The sequence below is a fragment of the Mesitornis unicolor genome, unplaced genomic scaffold, assembly GCF_000695765.1.
Source record: "Mesitornis unicolor isolate BGI_N332 unplaced genomic scaffold, ASM69576v1 scaffold18761, whole genome shotgun sequence".
Classification (NCBI taxonomy): domain Eukaryota; kingdom Metazoa; phylum Chordata; class Aves; order Mesitornithiformes; family Mesitornithidae; genus Mesitornis; species Mesitornis unicolor.
In genome coordinates this window covers 32,221-51,040 of record NW_010165991.1, presented here as the reverse complement: position 1 = coordinate 51,040, position 18,820 = coordinate 32,221, and the positions used below count along the sequence as shown (strand labels likewise).

The following is an 18,820-nucleotide window of genomic DNA, read 5'->3' as shown; positions in this document are numbered from 1 at the left end:
AGAAAAGAAAAGAAAAGGAAAAGGAAAAGATGAAAAAGAAAAAGAAAAAGGAAAAAAGAAAAAAGAAAAAGAAAAGGAAAAGAAAAAGAAAAGATGAAAAAGAAAAAGGAAAAAAGAAAAAAGAAAAAGAAAAAAGAAAAGCAAAAAGAAAAAGAAAAAGAAAAAGAGAAAAAAGAAAAAGAAAAAAGAAAGAAAAAGAAAAAGAAAAAGAAAAAGAAAAAGAAAAAGAAAAAGAAAAAGAAAAAGAAAATATTTTGAAGAAGTGAAAAGAGTGAGGGGAAGCAAGGAAGAGAAAGGCAAGGCAAGGGGAAAAAGGTGAAGATGGAAAAAAGGGAAAAGGAAAAAAGGAAAAAGGAAAGAGGAAAAAGGAAAAAGGTAAAGCAGTTGTAACTGTTCTCTTCCTGGGTGTTTTGTGCTGCTCAGACTTGTGAAATGTATCACAGCCTGACTGCTGACCTATTACAACTGCTTGAAGACCTCAGCCAAAAATTCTGATACTGATACAGCAACATATAATCTGCTAAATCTAAAAATAAAGAATGATGCTTAGAAAACAGTGTAAGATTAATTTATTTACAAATATTTTAGCCAGTTATACTTAAAAAAATACTTTTGCTCTGAATACTGAAGAGTGATAAAAGCGTAATTCAGAAATTTCAGATGCGCTGATGCTTTGCTGTTCCTTGGGGGTATTTTTAGTGTTGGCTTTTCCTTTTCTGGAAGCTTCTAATGTAACAATACCTTGCACCACAGTGCTGATGCAGGGATCAGTGGTTCATTAAAAGCTAATCCGTGAGACATTAGGTTTACAAGTGTCACAGACACATTAGATTTGAGAACAAGGAGGAGCAGCAGTGGTGAAAGGATTGTGAATATACAGAGAATATCCCCAGAAGTGGGTACTGCCATTAGTTTTGCAGGAAAGCATTAGTTCTGAAAATTAATTTCGTATGTGAAATTGCCGGTCACAGCTGTTTAGGAAGTGGTATTATAGCAAGTTAGACTGAAATCAATCAAAAGAGGTTTTATTTATTTTTTTCCATTTGAGATTATCTCACTGGTTTAAGCAGCACTCTTTGTACTCAGAAATGCCTACATCTGTAAAAAAATCCACAAAAACTGTAAATATCTATATCAGTCTTGAATAACTCAGCTATCTTCACTTGCACGTGATCTACATACAGCTTTTCAGACTAACTCGCAGCTAATTCCTTAGCTATCAACATCAGTCAGTTATCTACAGGGTTCAATATAGTCTTTATAGAAAGAGAAAAATGGCAGAAACTGCTTTACTTTTCCTCCATGGATAGACGGTACAGATTCTCGCCCAAGTACTCGAGCCTCTCCCTTTGTTCCAGGTCCTGGTACAAGCCTTTGGGGACCTTGCTCAGGCCATAAACCAAGCCGTATAGGCAGCCAGCGATGGACCCAGTAGCCGCGCTTTCTCCTGCAGGTTTAAGCACAATTGCAATGGTTTCTTAGTGTCACCTTCATATACAAACTCAAAAAACGTTCTGCACAGAGGAGGAAATACTATGCTGCTGATGGAGCATGGCAGGGCATTTTGGGTCAATGAGTAACACCAATGCTCCATGTGGTGTCTGCAGGTTTGTGCCTGCTGGGCTCTGCAGCAAGGGGCCTTGAGCTCTCTTAGTTTCTCTATGTGCAGCTAAAAGGTTGCATTGTCAAAGGCACTAGCATTTTGGCAGGGGAAGATGCCAGCCCTTTACTAAGCCATATTTGATTTACTTCTTGTGCACCTCTCAAAACTGTGAGACTTAGATGGAGCAACATTTGAAAAGCGGCATGAACGGCTTGCGTGGCACCTGCTGCCACAAAAAGGGGGGTTGGGGTGTAAAATCAAGGGCGCAGATATAACAGATGGCATGGCAGACTGGCCAAAAGCCAGGAGAGCTCTGTCCTGTCCCCGGACAGGGAGCAGGGGGTGGATGGCATGGGGGGCCCTCACCTCCGTGGAACATGGAGCGGTTGCAGAGCTCGGTCCAGTCCCCACCGCAGCCCAGCAGGGCATCGTAGGCGATCATGGGGGCGTCATGGCCTCGTCTCCCCCCCCGGCCTTCGGAGCTCCACCTCCTGTAGGTCTGCGGGAGAGATGGTGGTGTGTCAGGGTAGGGCACTGGGAATGGGGATGTGGAGTGGATGCTCTCCTGATAGGTGGAAACAGCTCGTCTAGCAGAGAAAGCTGGCTTGATTTAAGCAAGCTAAGAATGCCAAAAAGTACATAGATTCTGAGTTCAAATCCTAGAAATTCCTTATTATTTCAAAAATTAGAGGTAGTAAGGACCTACTTTCTCAGTCACCTTCCTGCCTCTTGGAAATATTCTCAATTCCTCTTGTCACATGTTCACAAATGTTTCAGTAAGCCAAGTTTTACATGAGGGTGAAAACGTTCTGATGCAGTAACATCTTTAGGGGCTCAGTTTCAGACTACGTTAATGTAAGCCCCCTTCTCTGACCTTTTCTTGCCAAGTCTTTTCTCTCCTCTTCTACAAGCACTTGTTGAACAAAAGGGAAAATAATTTGTGAATATAAGAAGCATTTCTTCCTTAGGAGAAGAAAGAAGGAAAAAACCCCCAAAACCCACAGTGAGGTTTGGAAAGGAAAATCAGATTTTGTCTAGAGAAGATACCTCCATAACTCACTTTTTCCTGCCCCAAATCCTCAAATTAACTCAACACTGAAAAATCTATAGTATAAAATCCCCTTCCTTTAAAGAAAATGGGCAGCTTTATTTCCTGCAGTTGAAGTTACATGACAGCAAGTTAAATTGTTGCTGTTTGGCTGGCTCTTGGCTTCTGCAACATGTGTGAAGGGTTTGCATTTCTATCTATTCACTTTCACCTCAGCCATTGCATGTGGTTTACCTGCATATCTATCAAACAAGGCAGAGTTGGACTACAGCTTCCCTCTGCTGCTTTCTTGTTTTTTGCAAACTAGAGAGAGTATTTATGTCTTTATGCCATTCTCTGCCACACGTTAAACTTTCCAACCTTATTGCTGCCATTCGGATGTCGGTGAAGTGGTAGACACATGTCAAATGGTACCAAAGTCAAGAGGACTAAGTGTAGAGGTATTATTCTGGGTGCACAAGCAGACAACTCAAGTGTCACTCCATTTAGCTGTTAAGGTCGCTGATGCTCTGCACACATCTGATGTCATTTCACCTTGCTGAAAAAACTTTACATGAGAGATAGCTGTCCTCAGGACTGAGCCTGACAGGACTTAACTGCACCAGGGCAGCATTTCTCAAACTTTTCAAAAGTGCAACCTCCTTTTGACTCCTGCACCTTGGTGCAGCCCTGTAATGCGGCACCAGCCCAGCTTCCCTAGGGTGGACAGGTGAGGACAAGCAGCATTGAGTGCATGGATAGCGTGTTGCTGAAGGCTCTGAGCTGCTGCCAAGCCTTGGAGGTAATTCATACCTCTCCTCACTGTGAACCCCTGCGGTCAGTAATTACAGCTTCCTCGGACTTCCTCCTCTAGGAGCTGACCCCCTGCTGGCAAGCACTCCCTTTCCAGCCTTTTTATTTCTCTTTCTGCGTACTTTCACAGTGTTGGTTTAAGCAACTCCACCTTACGGGGATGACATCCTCAGTGTCTAATTGGCCTGGATGACTTTGGTTTGGTTCCTCTCTCATTTTGTCACACACTGTGTCCAGCACGGGAATGTGAGCAGGGCAAAGGATTTGTTTGCACATGCGAGGCTGATCCCAAATGTGGTGCAGTTTCTGCCTGTTTTCTGTGTATCTAACATGTTCCAGTTGTGTGTGATAGAAAGATTACTTATCCTACATCAACTGATTGCCCAACCTGTGTTTATACACTCAAGAAGGGGTAATTTGTCTTTCATTCCTACATTTCTAGGTCTGTATACCTGCTCATACAGAATATGGTCTTTGCTGCTTAGCATTTCAAGGTGTAATTTTTTAGAGGCAAATTGCCTTTGCACCATCCTCATATCAATCCAAGACATGTTTTGTGGCTTCACTTTGACAGCTCCTGCAGCTGGTACGTACCTGCAGAAAGGTGTGCCTGGTCAAGCAGGAGAATGCATACAGTGACCTGTCGGCAAGAGAGGTGCCAGATATTTGGGCTTTAATTGCCTGTAGAAAGGCAATCAGCTGTACTTCCAGACACAAGTGGCCGGTTAGCTTGGAGGGAGTGCAAAGGCAAGCACCCCTGGGAAAAAGGCAGGCAGGATGGTTACCTTCTTCTGCTTTATTCTTTCCATAGCTATAAACATGCTGGGCTTATAAACAAATTAAGTTTTGACTTCTGTCTGGGATCTCTGGCTGGCGGTGGAGTTTGAGAGTCAAGCAACATTTTCCTTTCTTGTGCATCAGAATTAGTAGCTCAATAGTTAAAACTATTTTATGTTGGGGAATGAAGGTAAATTTTGTTGCTGCATTAGGAATTCATGCAGTTCTCTCTTGAAATGTTCACATGGGGAAATACTGTTGAGTTTAAGGTCTCCCAAAGCACTGCTAAGAAATCTGGTAAAACTGGAAGGAACAAAAAAACTAATAGCAAATTCATGGTACTGAATTAATAAAATAAAACTGGAAGGGGATCTAGTCTTTATGTTTAGAGTGAGCAATTTCTTATGATCCGCAGTCAATCTATCTGCCATTGGCACCTTTCTCTGAGTAGATGAGCACCTAAAAATACATGAAGTGACTTCTCAGAATAGAACTGTGCTTTAACAGTCTGGAAAAAAGGATTGATTTATGGGAAAAGGTGACAAGAACCACATATTTATTGCTTAGCTGCTAAGTGAAGAGCTTTCAGAGGTGCCAGCATGTATCAGGGAGCTATAAACACCAGGGAAGAAGACACATTATTTCTCCTGAGTTAAGAATATACAACCAGAAGTCATGAGGCAAAGGAAAGATCATATACTCTATAAAATAGTATCCATGGAGTGTGGTGAAATACCATCTCTCAAGACACAAGTAGCTTGGGCACAGGCTGCTTTGGCAGAGATTTGCTTAGGAGGGCTGTCTCCTGTTTGAAGGACCGTGACCAAGTCCAGCTCCTAGTACCTGGCAGGACTTCTGTGGGACTCAACCCACAGCTCTGTTAGGCTTTAATGAGATCCCTCAGTGAGTTGTTTGCCTTTTCCACCCTCAAATAGCTGTGGTTTATAGAATTATAGAATGGTTTCAGTTGGAAAAGACCCTTAAGATCATCAAGTCCAACCATCAATCCAGTCCTAGAGAGTCCAGTAATGAGCCATGTCCTAAGCCAGACTTACGCTTTGCACCTGCACTGGGCCCCAACACATCTGACCATTAAGTCTGCTGCTCTGCAGTGTTTCCGCCAATTACAGCAACCGCAGGACAAGTGGCAACAGCTTTTTTTTGCGCTACCGCATACCCCAGCCAAGAATTGGAGCTGTTCTTTTCTTTCTTGAAATTTTAGAAAAAAAATTAAGACTTCCTGACTGATTTGGCACTGGAAACAGTTGACAGACACTGGTGTGCCTCTCTGAAAATATCTCTCCCAGTTCAGCGCCTTTCTGAGCACTTTCTGAAGTTGCAGTTACCTTTTCTCTCTCCTCTGCATCATAGTTGTCCGGAAAGACAGGTTTGTTCTGATTTTCCTCATTGATTTCTCTCTCCTCCAAATAAAACTGCCACTTGGCTTCAAAGTAGAACCAGTGCTCCTGATATTCTGAATGCAAAAGAAGTTACTGATGTAGTATTTAATCTAGGCAACATTTTCAGTTCTACTTGAATAAATTTTAAAGTAAATGACAGTATTGACTGACCTAAAAAAATGGATATTTTACAGTAACATACATTAAACAGGTATGCATTTCGATATGAAGTGGAACATCTAACTGGAAACAGAAGATGTGAAAGAAAAAAGAAAATATTTTCAAAACCTTGTGCTATTTTTGCAGCATATTAAAATTATATTAAGATGTATCGAGTTGAGATTTTGAGAAAACTTACTGAGGAACACTCCAAGGAAAAGTTAAGAGTCAACAAAAAGAGATTAAAAAAATCAATTCTATGGCAATTTTGTATTCCTTCACTATAATTAAAGAATAACTAAAAATGCTTGCATGTCCTAAATACAAATTGTCTCCTACCTCAGTTATCAGTTTTTATTAACATAATTTCCCCAATATTTCTGTTCCATTCTCACAGTATTTCTATGTGATCTTTCAGGAATAGGCAGATAGGAAAGACCAAAATTTCCATTTCAAATTAAGCAAAAGGGATAAGTAATACACACTTCTTCTATCTGTACCTGTACAAATAACCTTTTTTTTAAATAACCACAGGTCTTTCTCCTTTTCCTATCACTTTAGGAAGAACATCTTCAATCTTGTTTAACTTTGTGCATGTAAATAATCTTATTAAATTCAGTTTATTTTTCAGCCAGTGTTCTGGTTCAAACTTTTTATAAGGGCTTAAAAAAGCGTGTAAGTCACCCTGACCTGTTAAGCACATACATACGCATCCATCTGCAGAATGGGGGTCTGAGTAAAACCTTGTCTAGGAAGCCAATGAAGTAAGGAATTAAAAATCAGGGAGATGGGCAAGACCTATAAATATGCCAAGGCAAACCAGCAGTTCAGGTCAAGCAATATGGGACTACTGGCATACAGTTTAAAATAAAATTAAGCATTGCTGCTTTTTCCCCGTCTCTGTCCTGCTTGATTGCTTAATTTTGTACTGAAAGTGGCTGAGGAGCAGGCATGCAACCAAACTGTTTCTGTGAAGGATGTAATCTGATTTTGCTTTAAAATGCCATACAGGTGACCCTCTTTGGCAATTCAGATCTTTAAAGTGGTTTGACTCCATATGAAAAAGTCCAAGCTATCTTGCAGGACCTGGTACTTTGGTGAGGTTGCTGGTTTCCCGGCCCCAGACAGAGATGAGCCTTCAATCACGTGGCCCTATATGCCTGGCAATGCCCAGCTGCCCTTTTTCTGAGTCCAAGCCCCAGTTTTGCCTGATTACTAGGCAGACATTCATTAGAACCCTAAAAAAAAAGAGGGTGTATAGAAAAACATAATGAAAATGCTCTCACAACCATCAAGCCAAGGAGAGCATCCTGAGGGAAAAAAAGTCATGCAAAGAAAATGTTACTGGTTGACGTAAACTACTGACACCCATTCCTTCAGCTGGTTACAAGAGTGCTTTTAGACATGCAGGTGACCTGATAGGTGTCTGTCTTTGTGGAGGCTTTTTCCTATTTCCCCTGACCATAAGCCATGAATGCCTCAAAAATGAATGTTTTCTATGCAGCACCTCAACAAGCAAGGAAACATGATTATTCCAATGTACAGGCACAGAAACAAGGAAATTGAGCAGTTGCAGGAGACTTTGGTTGTGTGAATGGCCTATAGCAAGGTCAAAAATCCCGTGCTGCTGGCCCTAGTGAGGCTCTGCCCCATCCCTTGAGCCCAGCCTGAGAGGATGGTCACATCCAGGTCCATGGGAATATCTGGCAAGGAATTTCAACTGAATATCAGAGAGGGGTGCTGAGTTGACCCCTGTGCAACTGAACACTGTGTTTGTTATCCATGGGGGATAACACAGCTAAAAAGAAGTTTTCTAAAACTGGAGGGCTCTGTCTGTCAGGATTTCTTTGCAGTGCATCTCACCAGCCAAGGAGCTTAACTTTAATGCAGGAGACTTTTCCCGCTACCAAAATAGGACGAAGCTCAACAATATGGGTGCTAGCTGGAGAGCGTGCCTCAGGAGTCCAGCATGCATACCTCCACGCTGAGGGGTCCTGCTGGGGTGGAGTGACAGGGACCTGCTGCGAAGCCACTCAGAGAGGAGCTCACTCACAGTAATCCTGCACCTGCTTCTCATAGGTCTTGGCTAAAAAAATCCTGGTGTGCGATGAGGAGCGGATGAAAATGTGGGGTCTTTTAGAAAGGCTCCCTGCTGTTCCTTTCAGATTTTAAAGTGGCAGCTTGCTTTCCTTCCTGGGTAAATCTTCATTTCTGATTGCTCTTGAGTAAAGATTTCCATTGAATTCAATCTTTCTCTACAGCTGTCCCTTGAGTTTAACAGAAAAAAAATACCTTTCCTTGATGTTTTAATGTAATGGTACTCGTCTGTCCACAGCAGGTCTCACCATTACAAATGCATCACTCCCTGGCAAGAGGGAGCTGAAATACCTTTGCTCTGAAGATCAAATACATTAGTAAAGTAGCAATATCAAGTTCAGTAGTTGCATAATGCTCAATAGCCTTAAAACTTGTTCAGAAGAGCAACAAATTGTATCTGAATTTGTCATCAAAAGTGAACTCTCGGTCAGGAGCATCTGCAGGGGAACTTTTCCTGGAAAAAGGAGCAGTGTCTGTGGGTGTTCTTATGGAAAATATTGGGCCATGCTAATTGATGGAGGGGAGCTGAATAATTCATATCTCAGCAGTCAGTTTGCCTAGTAACCTGCTAAGTATCATTTCCTCGCTGCCCCCCACCAGCAATCTTTGAAAACTTCCTAAAAATAAAACTGTGCTGTAGGCCACTGTCATTGTTATTCCTCTTTGTATCTTTGCTGCCAATATACCAGGCACCTAATGGATGGTAGAAGAAGGCAGCACCACCTGGGAAGAGCTTACAGTCTGAGCAGAGAAAGCCGAAAGAGACGGAAGAGAAGGGGAAGCAGCAAAATGGGGACCCTGGGGAGTGACATTTTGTCAGTGTCTTTCTAGATGAACATAGTTTTAAGAAAACAACTCTTTTGATTTAGACATATTACCTGCCATGTGGCGAATGGTTTTCTTGCAGTATTCTTCAGCCATTGGCACAACCTTCATCATCTCTCTTCCCCACTGCACAAGGGGTTTCCCTTGTATTGCATATGCCACAAAGAGAGCTGTGCATAGGGACCCTAGAAAGCCTGGAATTCATAGATAACAATGATTACTAATGTGCTGTCTGTGCTTTTACCATCCTTATCATGTCCTTCATAAAAATCATTAGTGGAATGCTTCATGGATGTCGGGTAGATTAGCAAACGCACATAACCTATCTGTCTGCATGTTGAGGCTAATGCATAGTGCCTGTTGGTTTACAACTTATTTTACATAGAAGGCAGCTTCTGTTCTTAGTGGTGTAATGTAACAGAAACTGAGGTAGGGATCAAAAATAAACATCATCCACTAGCGTGGTACTGAAAATCTTCTAACTGAAGTCACATGAAATAATTGACTTGTGCGAAGTGATTCGGTTACAGGCTATATCACCTTGCCTGCAGAGTCATCCAGCTCAAGGACTGTGGCTGCTAGATTTAACACTATTTCTGGCTCATTTTACTCTAAGGGGACAAGTCCATGTCTTACTTGGATAATTGCTTCTTTCCTCTAAGGGGACAAGACCATACTGGGACCAGTGCTGTTTAATATCTTTCTCAATGATATAGACAATGGGATAGAGTGCAAGTTAGCAGTTTACACAAAGATGAGTGGTGCAGTTGACATGCCAGAGGGATGGGATGTCATCCAGAGGGACCTGGACAAGCTGGAGAGGGAGCTGGAGGCACATATGAACCTCATGAGGCTCAACAAGGCCAAATGTGAGAACCTGCGCCTGGGTAGGGGTTATCAATACAGGTTGGGAGGTGATGTGATAGAGAGCAGCCCTGCAGAAAAGGACATGGGGGTACTGGTGGACAGAAAGCTGAACATGAGCCACCAATGTGCACTCACAGCTCAGAAAGCCAATTGCATCCTGGGCTGCATCAAAAGAAGTGTGGCCAGCAGATCAAGGGAGGTGATTCTGTCCTTCTGCTCTGCTCTGGTGAGACCTCACCTGGAGTACTATGTCCAGCCTTGGAGTTCCCAACACAAAAAGGGCACTGAAGTGCTGGAGTGGGTCCAGAGGAGGCCACGAAGATGATCAAAGGGCTGGAGCACCTCTCCTATGGGGACAGGCTGAGAGAGTTGGGTTTGTTCAGCCTGGAGAAGAGAAGGCTCTGGGGGGACCTTATAGTGACCTTCTAGTTCCTGAAGGGGTCCTACAGGAAAGCTGGGGAGGCACATTTTAGAAGGGTATGTAGTGACAGGACGAGGGGCAATGATTTTAAACTAGATTTAGATTAGACATTAGGAAGAAGTTCTTTACTATGAAGGTGGTGAAACACTGGAACAGGTTGCCCAGAGAGTTGATGGAGACGCCATCCCTGGAGATATTCAAGGTCAGGCTTGATGGGGCTCTGAGCAACCTGATCGGGTAACACTGCCCCTGCTTACTGCAGGGGAGTTGGACTGGATGACCTCTAAAGGTGCTTTCCAGTCCAAAGCCTTCTGTGATTCTGTGATTCTAAGTCCGTGTCCCCTTAGAGGAAAGAAGAAATTGTCCGAGTAGGATATGCTGTCTGCTTGCCTAGCTAGGTCTTCCACTTTGGATACAAATATACTTAAGGTGAACTTTCCATTAACGGGCATTCAACACTTCCATGACATCAGAAACAGAGGGGCTCATTTCTCGTACTTGCTTGTGCTCTTGGCATTCTGTCAAAGGCAACAAAACCAACCCAGTGCAATGTGCAATAGAAGGTTAAGAAAACAACTCAGTCATTTAAATAAGCCCCAGGTGAGCAAAGTATTGATGTGTGTGCTTCTCTCGGTGCATGGGTCTGAAAGCATTCACTCATGCATAGAGGTAAGCACGAACTTCATGTGTTTTGCTGAAGGTAAAACCAAATTATTTTAGAAGGTTCCAAGTCTAGATGAGGCGATTACTCATTTTCTCTGCAAGACATGCAGTACTAGGTCAAGACAAAGGTACATCTAACCCAGGATCCAACAGATGCTTTCAGAGAGAATAAAAAATAGGTAGAGCCAGCTCAAAGCATCACACTTGGACAGACAGCATCTAACCCCACTGCCATAAAGATCCTTGGGCGTCACACTCAGCATGAGGGTGGCAGCAGAGGGTTTAGAGGGTGAAGGAAAGGGCTAGCAGGGAGCAGTGAGTGGTGAAGAGGATGCTAGAGGCTTGGACATGCCCAGAAGGTTTTTGGGGGGGGCTGGCGGTCTCTTTTTGACTCATCCCCAGGTAGCCCCCTCCTTCTGCTCCCAACAACTCTCATGTAGCCTCCTGCTACAGCTTCTCACCAGGGAAGAAAGCAAGCCACAGCCAAGGTTTCTGGCTCTGTAAATAATGCCAGTACAGAGCAAGCCTAATTGGTTTGGCTTCTCCACTCCCCAGAGCTTCTGGACTAGCTTAGGGGCAATTTTAATTACACAGCTTGATTGCTTTTAACAGCGACAGCCCTCCTCATCCGCTTGCCTGATCCCTTTTGAACCCAGGCATGCCTGTGGACTTTGCAGCTGCCTGTAGCAGCAAGTTCTGCAACTTCACTACACACGACATGGGGAAGTGTTTCCTTTGTCTGTCTGTTTCCATCCTGACTGATATGTCAGTGAGGTTTTCCTTGTCTTTGAGTTATGGGAATCATAACTGATGTTTCCTTAGCACCTCTCAGGATAGTAGTGAGGTCCATGGTAACCCTTCCTTCTCTCTCTTCCCTGCCTCCCCACTGTGCCACGTGTCTCTTTTCCCAGATGAAAACTCCTTCTGGGTGTAATTTCTCCTTGTATGGAGGGCATTTGACAACTTAGATGCTCCTTGCTGCCATTTTCTGGCTCTAGTAAGTCCTTTCTGAGGAGGGAGACCGTGAACTGCAAGCAGTCTTACTGTTGCTAATGCACCGTGGACTTTATATATTGGCTTAATGATGTTTTCTGCTTTGCTTGGAATTCTTTTTCTCTAATTTTATGCCATCTTGATGGCTTTTCTGACTGCTTCAAAGCACTGAGCATGTTGAACATGTCGACATTCATTATGGTTTTATTTATTGCTGTTTAAAGTAGACAGAATGAATACATGCTTACATAGCATAAAATTATCAGAATGACAGGCGTGAATATTCAAAGCAACATTAAAGCTACTTATTTATGTTTCGTTTAGAGAATGTTTCAGTTTGTGTCCCAAAATATGTGGAGTTATATTTTTTAGCTTTCTACCTTTACCTACAGTGATTGGATACGACAAAATCTGTCAAGAGAAAAATGTTATTATCCCCTGAACCGTAAACTTGGATGATAACAGTGAGTCATCTAGATATGAATCCTAAAATTTGATCAGGAGAAGTGGCACGAATATGCTTTGGGCAAGACAGGTTGTGTTTAGTTATTGAGATTTTAGGAGGGGAATCTCCTATGCCTGGGATTGTTGATTGCAACCTCACGTAAGTAATATAAAAGTAGTATGTACATGTATAAACTGTCCAAGCATAACACAAACCAAATCCTTGAAGTCTGCAAAGCAGAAGCAATTTAACCAAATGAATTCACAGGAGCTGTATTAGCCATATAGAAGTGAAAAGCAGCCTTAGGAACTTCAGCACACCGATATGTCAGCGTAAAGTACCTGTAGGATGGTTGTGAGTCATTCGTCCACACTCAATGCTCACTTCAATAAGTGACTCCAGCCTCTCTGGCTTCCAGTACCGCATCCCTAAACACATGGCTTTTGTGGATGCTCCAAATCCAGAACCTAAAGTAAAAAGGGAAAGCCAAGAATGTAAAAGGAATGATACACAAGTATGTTAATAAAATGTGAAATAAGTACATTTTATTAATTCAGCTCATGTGTAGGAACTCCTCAAGGAATGGGAAATTAGCATGCAAAGCAAGTTACAAGTTTTGAAAGTTTCTTGAGAGGAACTTTGCCTCTACACAGTTATTCTGGTTTTACAGGTACATCCCAGTATTTTCAAGTGCTACAAAGAGCATAGTGGGTTCAGAAAGCAGAGTGCTCCCCTGTTCACAACACTTGTTTGATTCAAACTCTCATGCCATCTTTATTCATTCTTGGCTGACACCACCTTTTTGCTTGTTCCAGATACCAGCACTGGAAACAGAAGTTTGAGAAATAGATACACTTTTACTACACCTAGTAGTAGTCTTCATGCTGAAGGCACTAATTAAAACACTTTATGAGAGCATCACAGTTGATCTTACTATTTTAATGCGTGTTTCATCCTAGAGGGCCCCACAAGTAGTTCACAAAATAGGTTCTGCTACATACAAAAATAATGTGTCCAAAAAGGAACTAAAGGTGACAGAGCCAGATCCTCCAAAGTTAGGCAATGTCAGAACTGTGGTTTTCCATGTGACCTGAACTCAGTGCCTGTGAGCACACTCATTATGCTACAGCCTGCACTTGCTGAGCTTGGTCTTGGGAATTTCCTCCTCATGCAGCACAGAGTTTATTTATTGAAGAGCTAATTCAGTATTTCTTTTAATCCTCAGCATTGTGTGCACGATCCCAGCTGTTCAACTTTTAAACACTGCACTGAACAGAGAGTTAAATTTACTAATGGCTTTCTCTGCAGTACTTATCACAGTAATATCAGGATCCCACAGAAGTTTTAATGAGCTTATCTTCACAAAGCACCAGTGAGGTGATTATCTCCTCTTTGCAACTGGTGAGTCAATGCCCAAAAAAGCATTAACTCATTGCAGGCATCCATCCTGTGATGGACAGCATTCGATTTTTCAAAGTATCTGGCATTTTTCAGCACTATCTTTGTTCAATCACACTTCCCAGTGCTCTTGGGTATAGGTGTAAGCAACCAGCATTTCCCTACTTGGTCCCTGGAAGATAAAGGGTGTATATTTGTCACCTAAATTTAGCATCTGTGGAACCTGCAATCAGAACAGAGTGTCCCTGTCTTTCCCTGACAGGCAGCATAGAGAAAGGTTGTGTCTCCATTAGCCGGGACAATAACGTAGTAAGAGCAATTCATGGACCAGAGTGAAGTGAAGCAGCAGATGCCAGGGAGCCAGGATCAGGGTTTTTATCCACCTACCTTCAGAGGAACCCTCAGCTGCTCCCCTGGGCTGTGCCCACTGAGGGTGCAGAGCACCAGGGGCTCTTCTGGAGCACTGATTGCCATTTAGTGTCATCCCAAGTGGCTTGAGCTCAGGTGTCCTAAAATCATGAGCGTGATCAAAGTGTGTTAGGGGATGCGGCAGGAAGATTTGCTTCAAAAGCACTTGCCTGAGCCAAAGTGTAACACTAACGTAAGCCACCCATTGCATCTCCAAGTGCAATACAGACCAATCTGAATTTCTCTCTCTTGAGAAGAGCTCCTCTTCTCCCCCAGGAGCAGTTGTCCTGAGAGAGCACCTTGGTTAGGTGATCTAATGAGATAACTGAAGACATTTCTTCCCTTCCTCTTCAGAGCCCAGTGTGCAAATTTTGCGCAAAATAACTCTTCCAGTGTGTTAACCACCAAGGGCAGCCTAAAAAAAGGCCAGACATCTGATAAATGTGACATGATAGTCTTTGCAAAACTCAGTTTTGTTCCCTGCGAGCTCAGAGCTTGCTTCGTCCTTGCTAGCCTTCTTGATGCTAGTGAAACAGAGCCTCTCCAGGACACCTTTGACCACTGCTCCTGATGAAAAGGCTGGACACTTGCCCTGCAAGTGGTATGTTTGCTCCTGTACCTCATATAGCTGCAGCTATAGTGTCTGGTTATTAAGGAGCCAGGAACAGATAAAACTGTCTACCCCACTCATCACATATAAACCACAAGGAGGAGCCAGGAAAGAAATCCAGTCTTCCAGAGCACTTCCAGTCAGCTTAACTGGGAGAACAAATCTTCTCCTGCTTGCAAGGCCAAATTCTTTGTTAAAACATCTGGTGCTCTATGGTGGAGTCTTCTTCACTGTGGAGTCCTGGTTCCTCCAAGAGACACAATCCATGCTGGTTATCCAAGAGGGAAGGGTGTTGTGTGAACCAGAGCTGCTAATTAAATAACAAGTTACATATCCAAACTGCAGGATGCACTACAGTAAACTGACTGCTGGTGTGTGTGTGCTTTGCAACTTCATTGTGTTCATCCAGTCTAGCAAGTTGTATTAAAACTTTCCACAGAATTAGGCAAGCCAACTTGGTAATAAAAAATTTCATCGCTTGAAGTCACATCAAGCCTAGACAGGGCTCCAGGTGATTAGCAGCTGTCAGCTGCCATGCCTCTGTATCTACTATTTGAATCAATGGATTTTGGTTCCAGCTCTCAAACGTCAGAGATTCTCTTCTGAAGAATTTCAGTTCTTGGCAATGAAACAAAAGATTTTTACCATGTCTAAGAAACAGCAGACTCATCTGCATCAAAACTTTAAACAGCTGCTGACAGACAGAGGCAAACACTCAGCAGTGAAAAGTTTTGCCTTGAGCTCATCAACATCATAAATTGGAAATAAGCTCTTAAAATTGAAGGTGTTAGACAGCCTTGGGCAGGTCTTCTGGCAGTCACGGAAATCTCACCAGCCTTTAACATAATCCGGGTACTTCTGCAGTGAGTGTGACAATGAACATGGCAGCAGGTGGCAAAGAGACGCACGAGGCAGTTTGACTAAAGAACTCTGTGCATTTGGCTACACCCACATGGATCTGAGCAGAAGAGCTTCATGTAAGCAATGCAAAATTACCTAAACTACAATTTCATTGTTTCATGAAGGCTGGCACCTGAATTCTTGCTAGAAGCGAGGTAAGATAGAATGACCACAGGAAAACAGTATTTTGGCTCCTGCCCACCCAAGATACTATCCGACTGCTAGGTATTCAATGCTCATGAGATGTTCTTACCTGAGAAGAATTTTGTGAAAATTCAATTAAAAAGTTAATTATGTCCATAGCAGCGTCAGGTCCCACAGTAGGCTGAACATCTCCATTTCAGGCCACTGGTCCTTTTGCTCTCAGGGTGAAAAAAAAAGGCTTCTTGAAACGTTTGTGACGGTATTTAAGACCAGATGGAGAAGGTGGGCTTTAGAAATTCATGGCAGAAATTCATTTTAGATCCTTATAGCCCAGAGTATCTCAAGAGCAAATAGTTCATCATGTAAAGCTGAGGAGGAGAAAGTCTAAAAGAAGAGATGCTGCTCCAATGCAGCAATGGGACAGGGAACAGCTGTACTCCACGACTGGAGGTACTGAGAGCTGCTTAGGGTCAGCAGCAGCTCCCACAATCACTTTGACCAAATTTTACTCCCTGTCAATCAGAAGACATATGACGAGTGCCAAAAGCGTGCTATTTCATATCTGCCTGGCTAATAGTGGGGTAGGAAGAATAAAGAGAGAGGGGATCCTTTTCCCTTGCAGCAGCTGTTGTGAGGAGCAGGGGCCGAGTGAGGGATGCTTTTTGTGTCAGAGAAAACTGACTGCTGAGACCCAGAAATAGCTATGGCATTGTGCCGCCGGATCTCTGCCACGATGTTGCATCAATATGCAATGGTGTGGAGCGGTGCTGATACGTACTGCAGCAGTAGAGCATCACACCGACACAGCTGTGTGTGCTGTCATCATCTTGTGGCTGTTTAGGTCCACCTCCTCTCATGATGTGGTGTCTCAACAGGCTTTCAAGATTAATTCCACTATGTGCGTATGGGTATATGGAAATATGTGTGCACGTAGCTGCATACATGTTATTTAACTTGAAGTAGGAAATCAATTAATCATAAAATGAAATGGTCATAATGAGCAAGAAAGAGGCATTCATGGGTAGGGAGATAGGGTTAGGAATATTAGGGATTATCAGCAAAACAGTCATACATATTAGCAGAGCATCCCCCTGCAGAAAAGTCTGTTTTCCCTCAGTGAACACATTGGTGCATAGACATTTCACAGGCTCAGCTTTTTGTTTCCAATCTGCCATCACTGAAAAGATCCAAGACTACAAACTTATAAATGAATAATAGCAGAAAATAATTCTTAAAATAGCCATTAAACTCAAGGACAAAGATCTGGACCCAGAGGCACTGAGCCAAGAACAAAGTCTCTTTAAATAGATGTTAAAGAGGGAAGGTTTCATTTACGAGAGGACATAGTGCCCTACAGAAGGAATTCCTGGCAGATCCCTTGCCATCCTCAGGCAAACATGGAAATGTTTCGGGGGTAGTAGCCTTTGATGTCAGGGGAAAAAAGGAAACAATTTCCATGTAGCCACAAAGGCTGAAAGCATGCATTATTCAACCCAGGGTCTATAAATGGGAAGTGGTACTGTACCCTTTTCATTGAACGGTGTGTGCCAAGCGAGAAGGTAGTTGTCTGGTTTTAATTCTCTGCAGCCTTCGATGGTAGCAGGGTCTGGTCGCCTCCCCGAGAGCTTGTCGACAGCATCCACATAGCGTTTTACCAGCTCTCGATACAGGTCTTCCAAACACCAGTACTCTGCTCGGAGGAGGGAAAAGAAGGTTGCTATGTGAAGACAGCACTGAAAAGAAGCAAGCGAGCTCACTAAGCATTTAAGAAATGTTCCTATTTCCACTTCCAATATACCGAGTCATGTTTCTGGTGCCACTGTCAACACATTTTTACACACCACGAGAGCAAGCTGGAGGGAGCGCAGTCTCGTCTCTCACTTCTTATCTTTTCCTGTGTTCCCTTCCACTTTCAATGCCTTTAATCGGACAGATGAAGGCATTCTGCTCGTCAATAGCAGCTGCTCAGGGACTTTATTTAGGCTTCATGGTGTGAAGTATTCGCAGAGGTGTCTGACTGTAAGGCGAGTGTGTTTCTGTCGTGGAGACTGGATGTGCGCCTGAACTCAGCCTATGTCTTTGCTGGCATTTGCAGATATTAATCTAATTCAAAAACAAAGCCTATTTTAAAAAATTACTGCTAAATTATTTCAAAGAGGTATGATTATTAAACACAAAAGAAAATTAGTGGCCTTATTTTTTAATTTGTATTCTATTTTGTCTAAAATTTTTAGATCTTTTGTGTAGGGATCCAAATATCTTATATCAGTACAGTAACCAGAACAGCGAGCTTTTATAAAAATTATAAAAAAAGATCTGTAAGAGGAGTAAATACCTACAGTCTGTAGTATTTCCATCAAACAGATTTCTTTCTGGAATAAGTTCACTAGAAGTATCTATTTATTGATTATTTTTAGCAAGGCCTATGGTCTTGCCTAAGCAGAAACTTTCCCCCTGTTAAACATGCACTGTTTCTTCAATATAGATGCTGTTGTGTGTTGCTGGACTTGAAGAGCCCTGCCCTCAGCTCTTGATAAGGAAAAGCTTCCACAGGCATCTATTACAGCTGTGTAATCAGTGGGAACTGAAGAGGCCATTGGGATTTGTTTTTTTATGTCATTTATATGCACTTCAAAAAAACCAGTTTAATACTTGGTTTGACTCACAGATCGAATGATGCAGCAAGGCATGTTCTTCTAAAAATATTTTAATTTTGTCAAAGACGGTGATTTCTTGAAATCCACAGAAGAGGTTCAACTTAAGAGAAAGTTTGGAGCGCCATAAGCCAGAGCCACTCGAAAGTACTGGTTGTGTAGACAGATGAATAAATAAAATGCAGGGTAAAACCAAGATTCCCCTCCTTTCACATAAAAAAAGCTCATATCAGTTACGCTGGCCATCCCCACATACAATCCTAAAAGAACAAGATACTTTGAAGCTGCTGGCTCTTTCCAGATTTAGGCATCAGATGTCAGTTTATCCAAATGGGAGCCAGGAGCAGGATTTACCACCTGGCTGCTTCTGCAGAAGCCTTGTCCCCAGAGCCAGAGCCCTGTGGTCCAGCAGCTCTGGGCTGCCCAAGGCCACTGTGGTTCCCACACACGGAGCCAGGCTGCCACCTCAGCCGTCATGTCAACAGGATGGGTTTCTTCTGTAGAAGTGAACCCTTTTTTTTGTTAAACCCATGTTTAAGTCAGAGAGGAAAAGGTTTTCCTCATTGCAAGGGTAGTTCCCCTGCTTTTGGTGATGTGGTTTTTGTTCCTCTCTTAC

General features: G+C 42.8%; 1 protein-coding gene across 1 annotated transcript in view; it reads right to left on the bottom strand.

The window, feature by feature from the left end:
• Nucleotides 1-1,017: 1,017 nt before the first annotated feature.
• ADPRHL1 (ADP-ribosylhydrolase like 1) overlaps nt 1,018-18,820 on the bottom strand; it is a 19,929-nt gene continuing 2,126 nt past the window's right edge. The window contains exons 2-7 of the mRNA XM_010194821.1: nt 17,076-17,240; nt 12,432-12,557; nt 8,755-8,895; nt 5,567-5,694; nt 1,970-2,102; nt 1,018-1,447 (exon numbers count right to left, since the gene is read on the bottom strand). Of these exons, the coding sequence (XP_010193123.1) occupies nt 1,290-1,447; nt 1,970-2,102; nt 5,567-5,694; nt 8,755-8,895; nt 12,432-12,557; nt 17,076-17,240 (851 nt within the window). The 3' untranslated portion in view covers nt 1,018-1,289. The remainder of the gene's footprint in view (nt 1,448-1,969; nt 2,103-5,566; nt 5,695-8,754; nt 8,896-12,431; nt 12,558-17,075; nt 17,241-18,820) is intronic.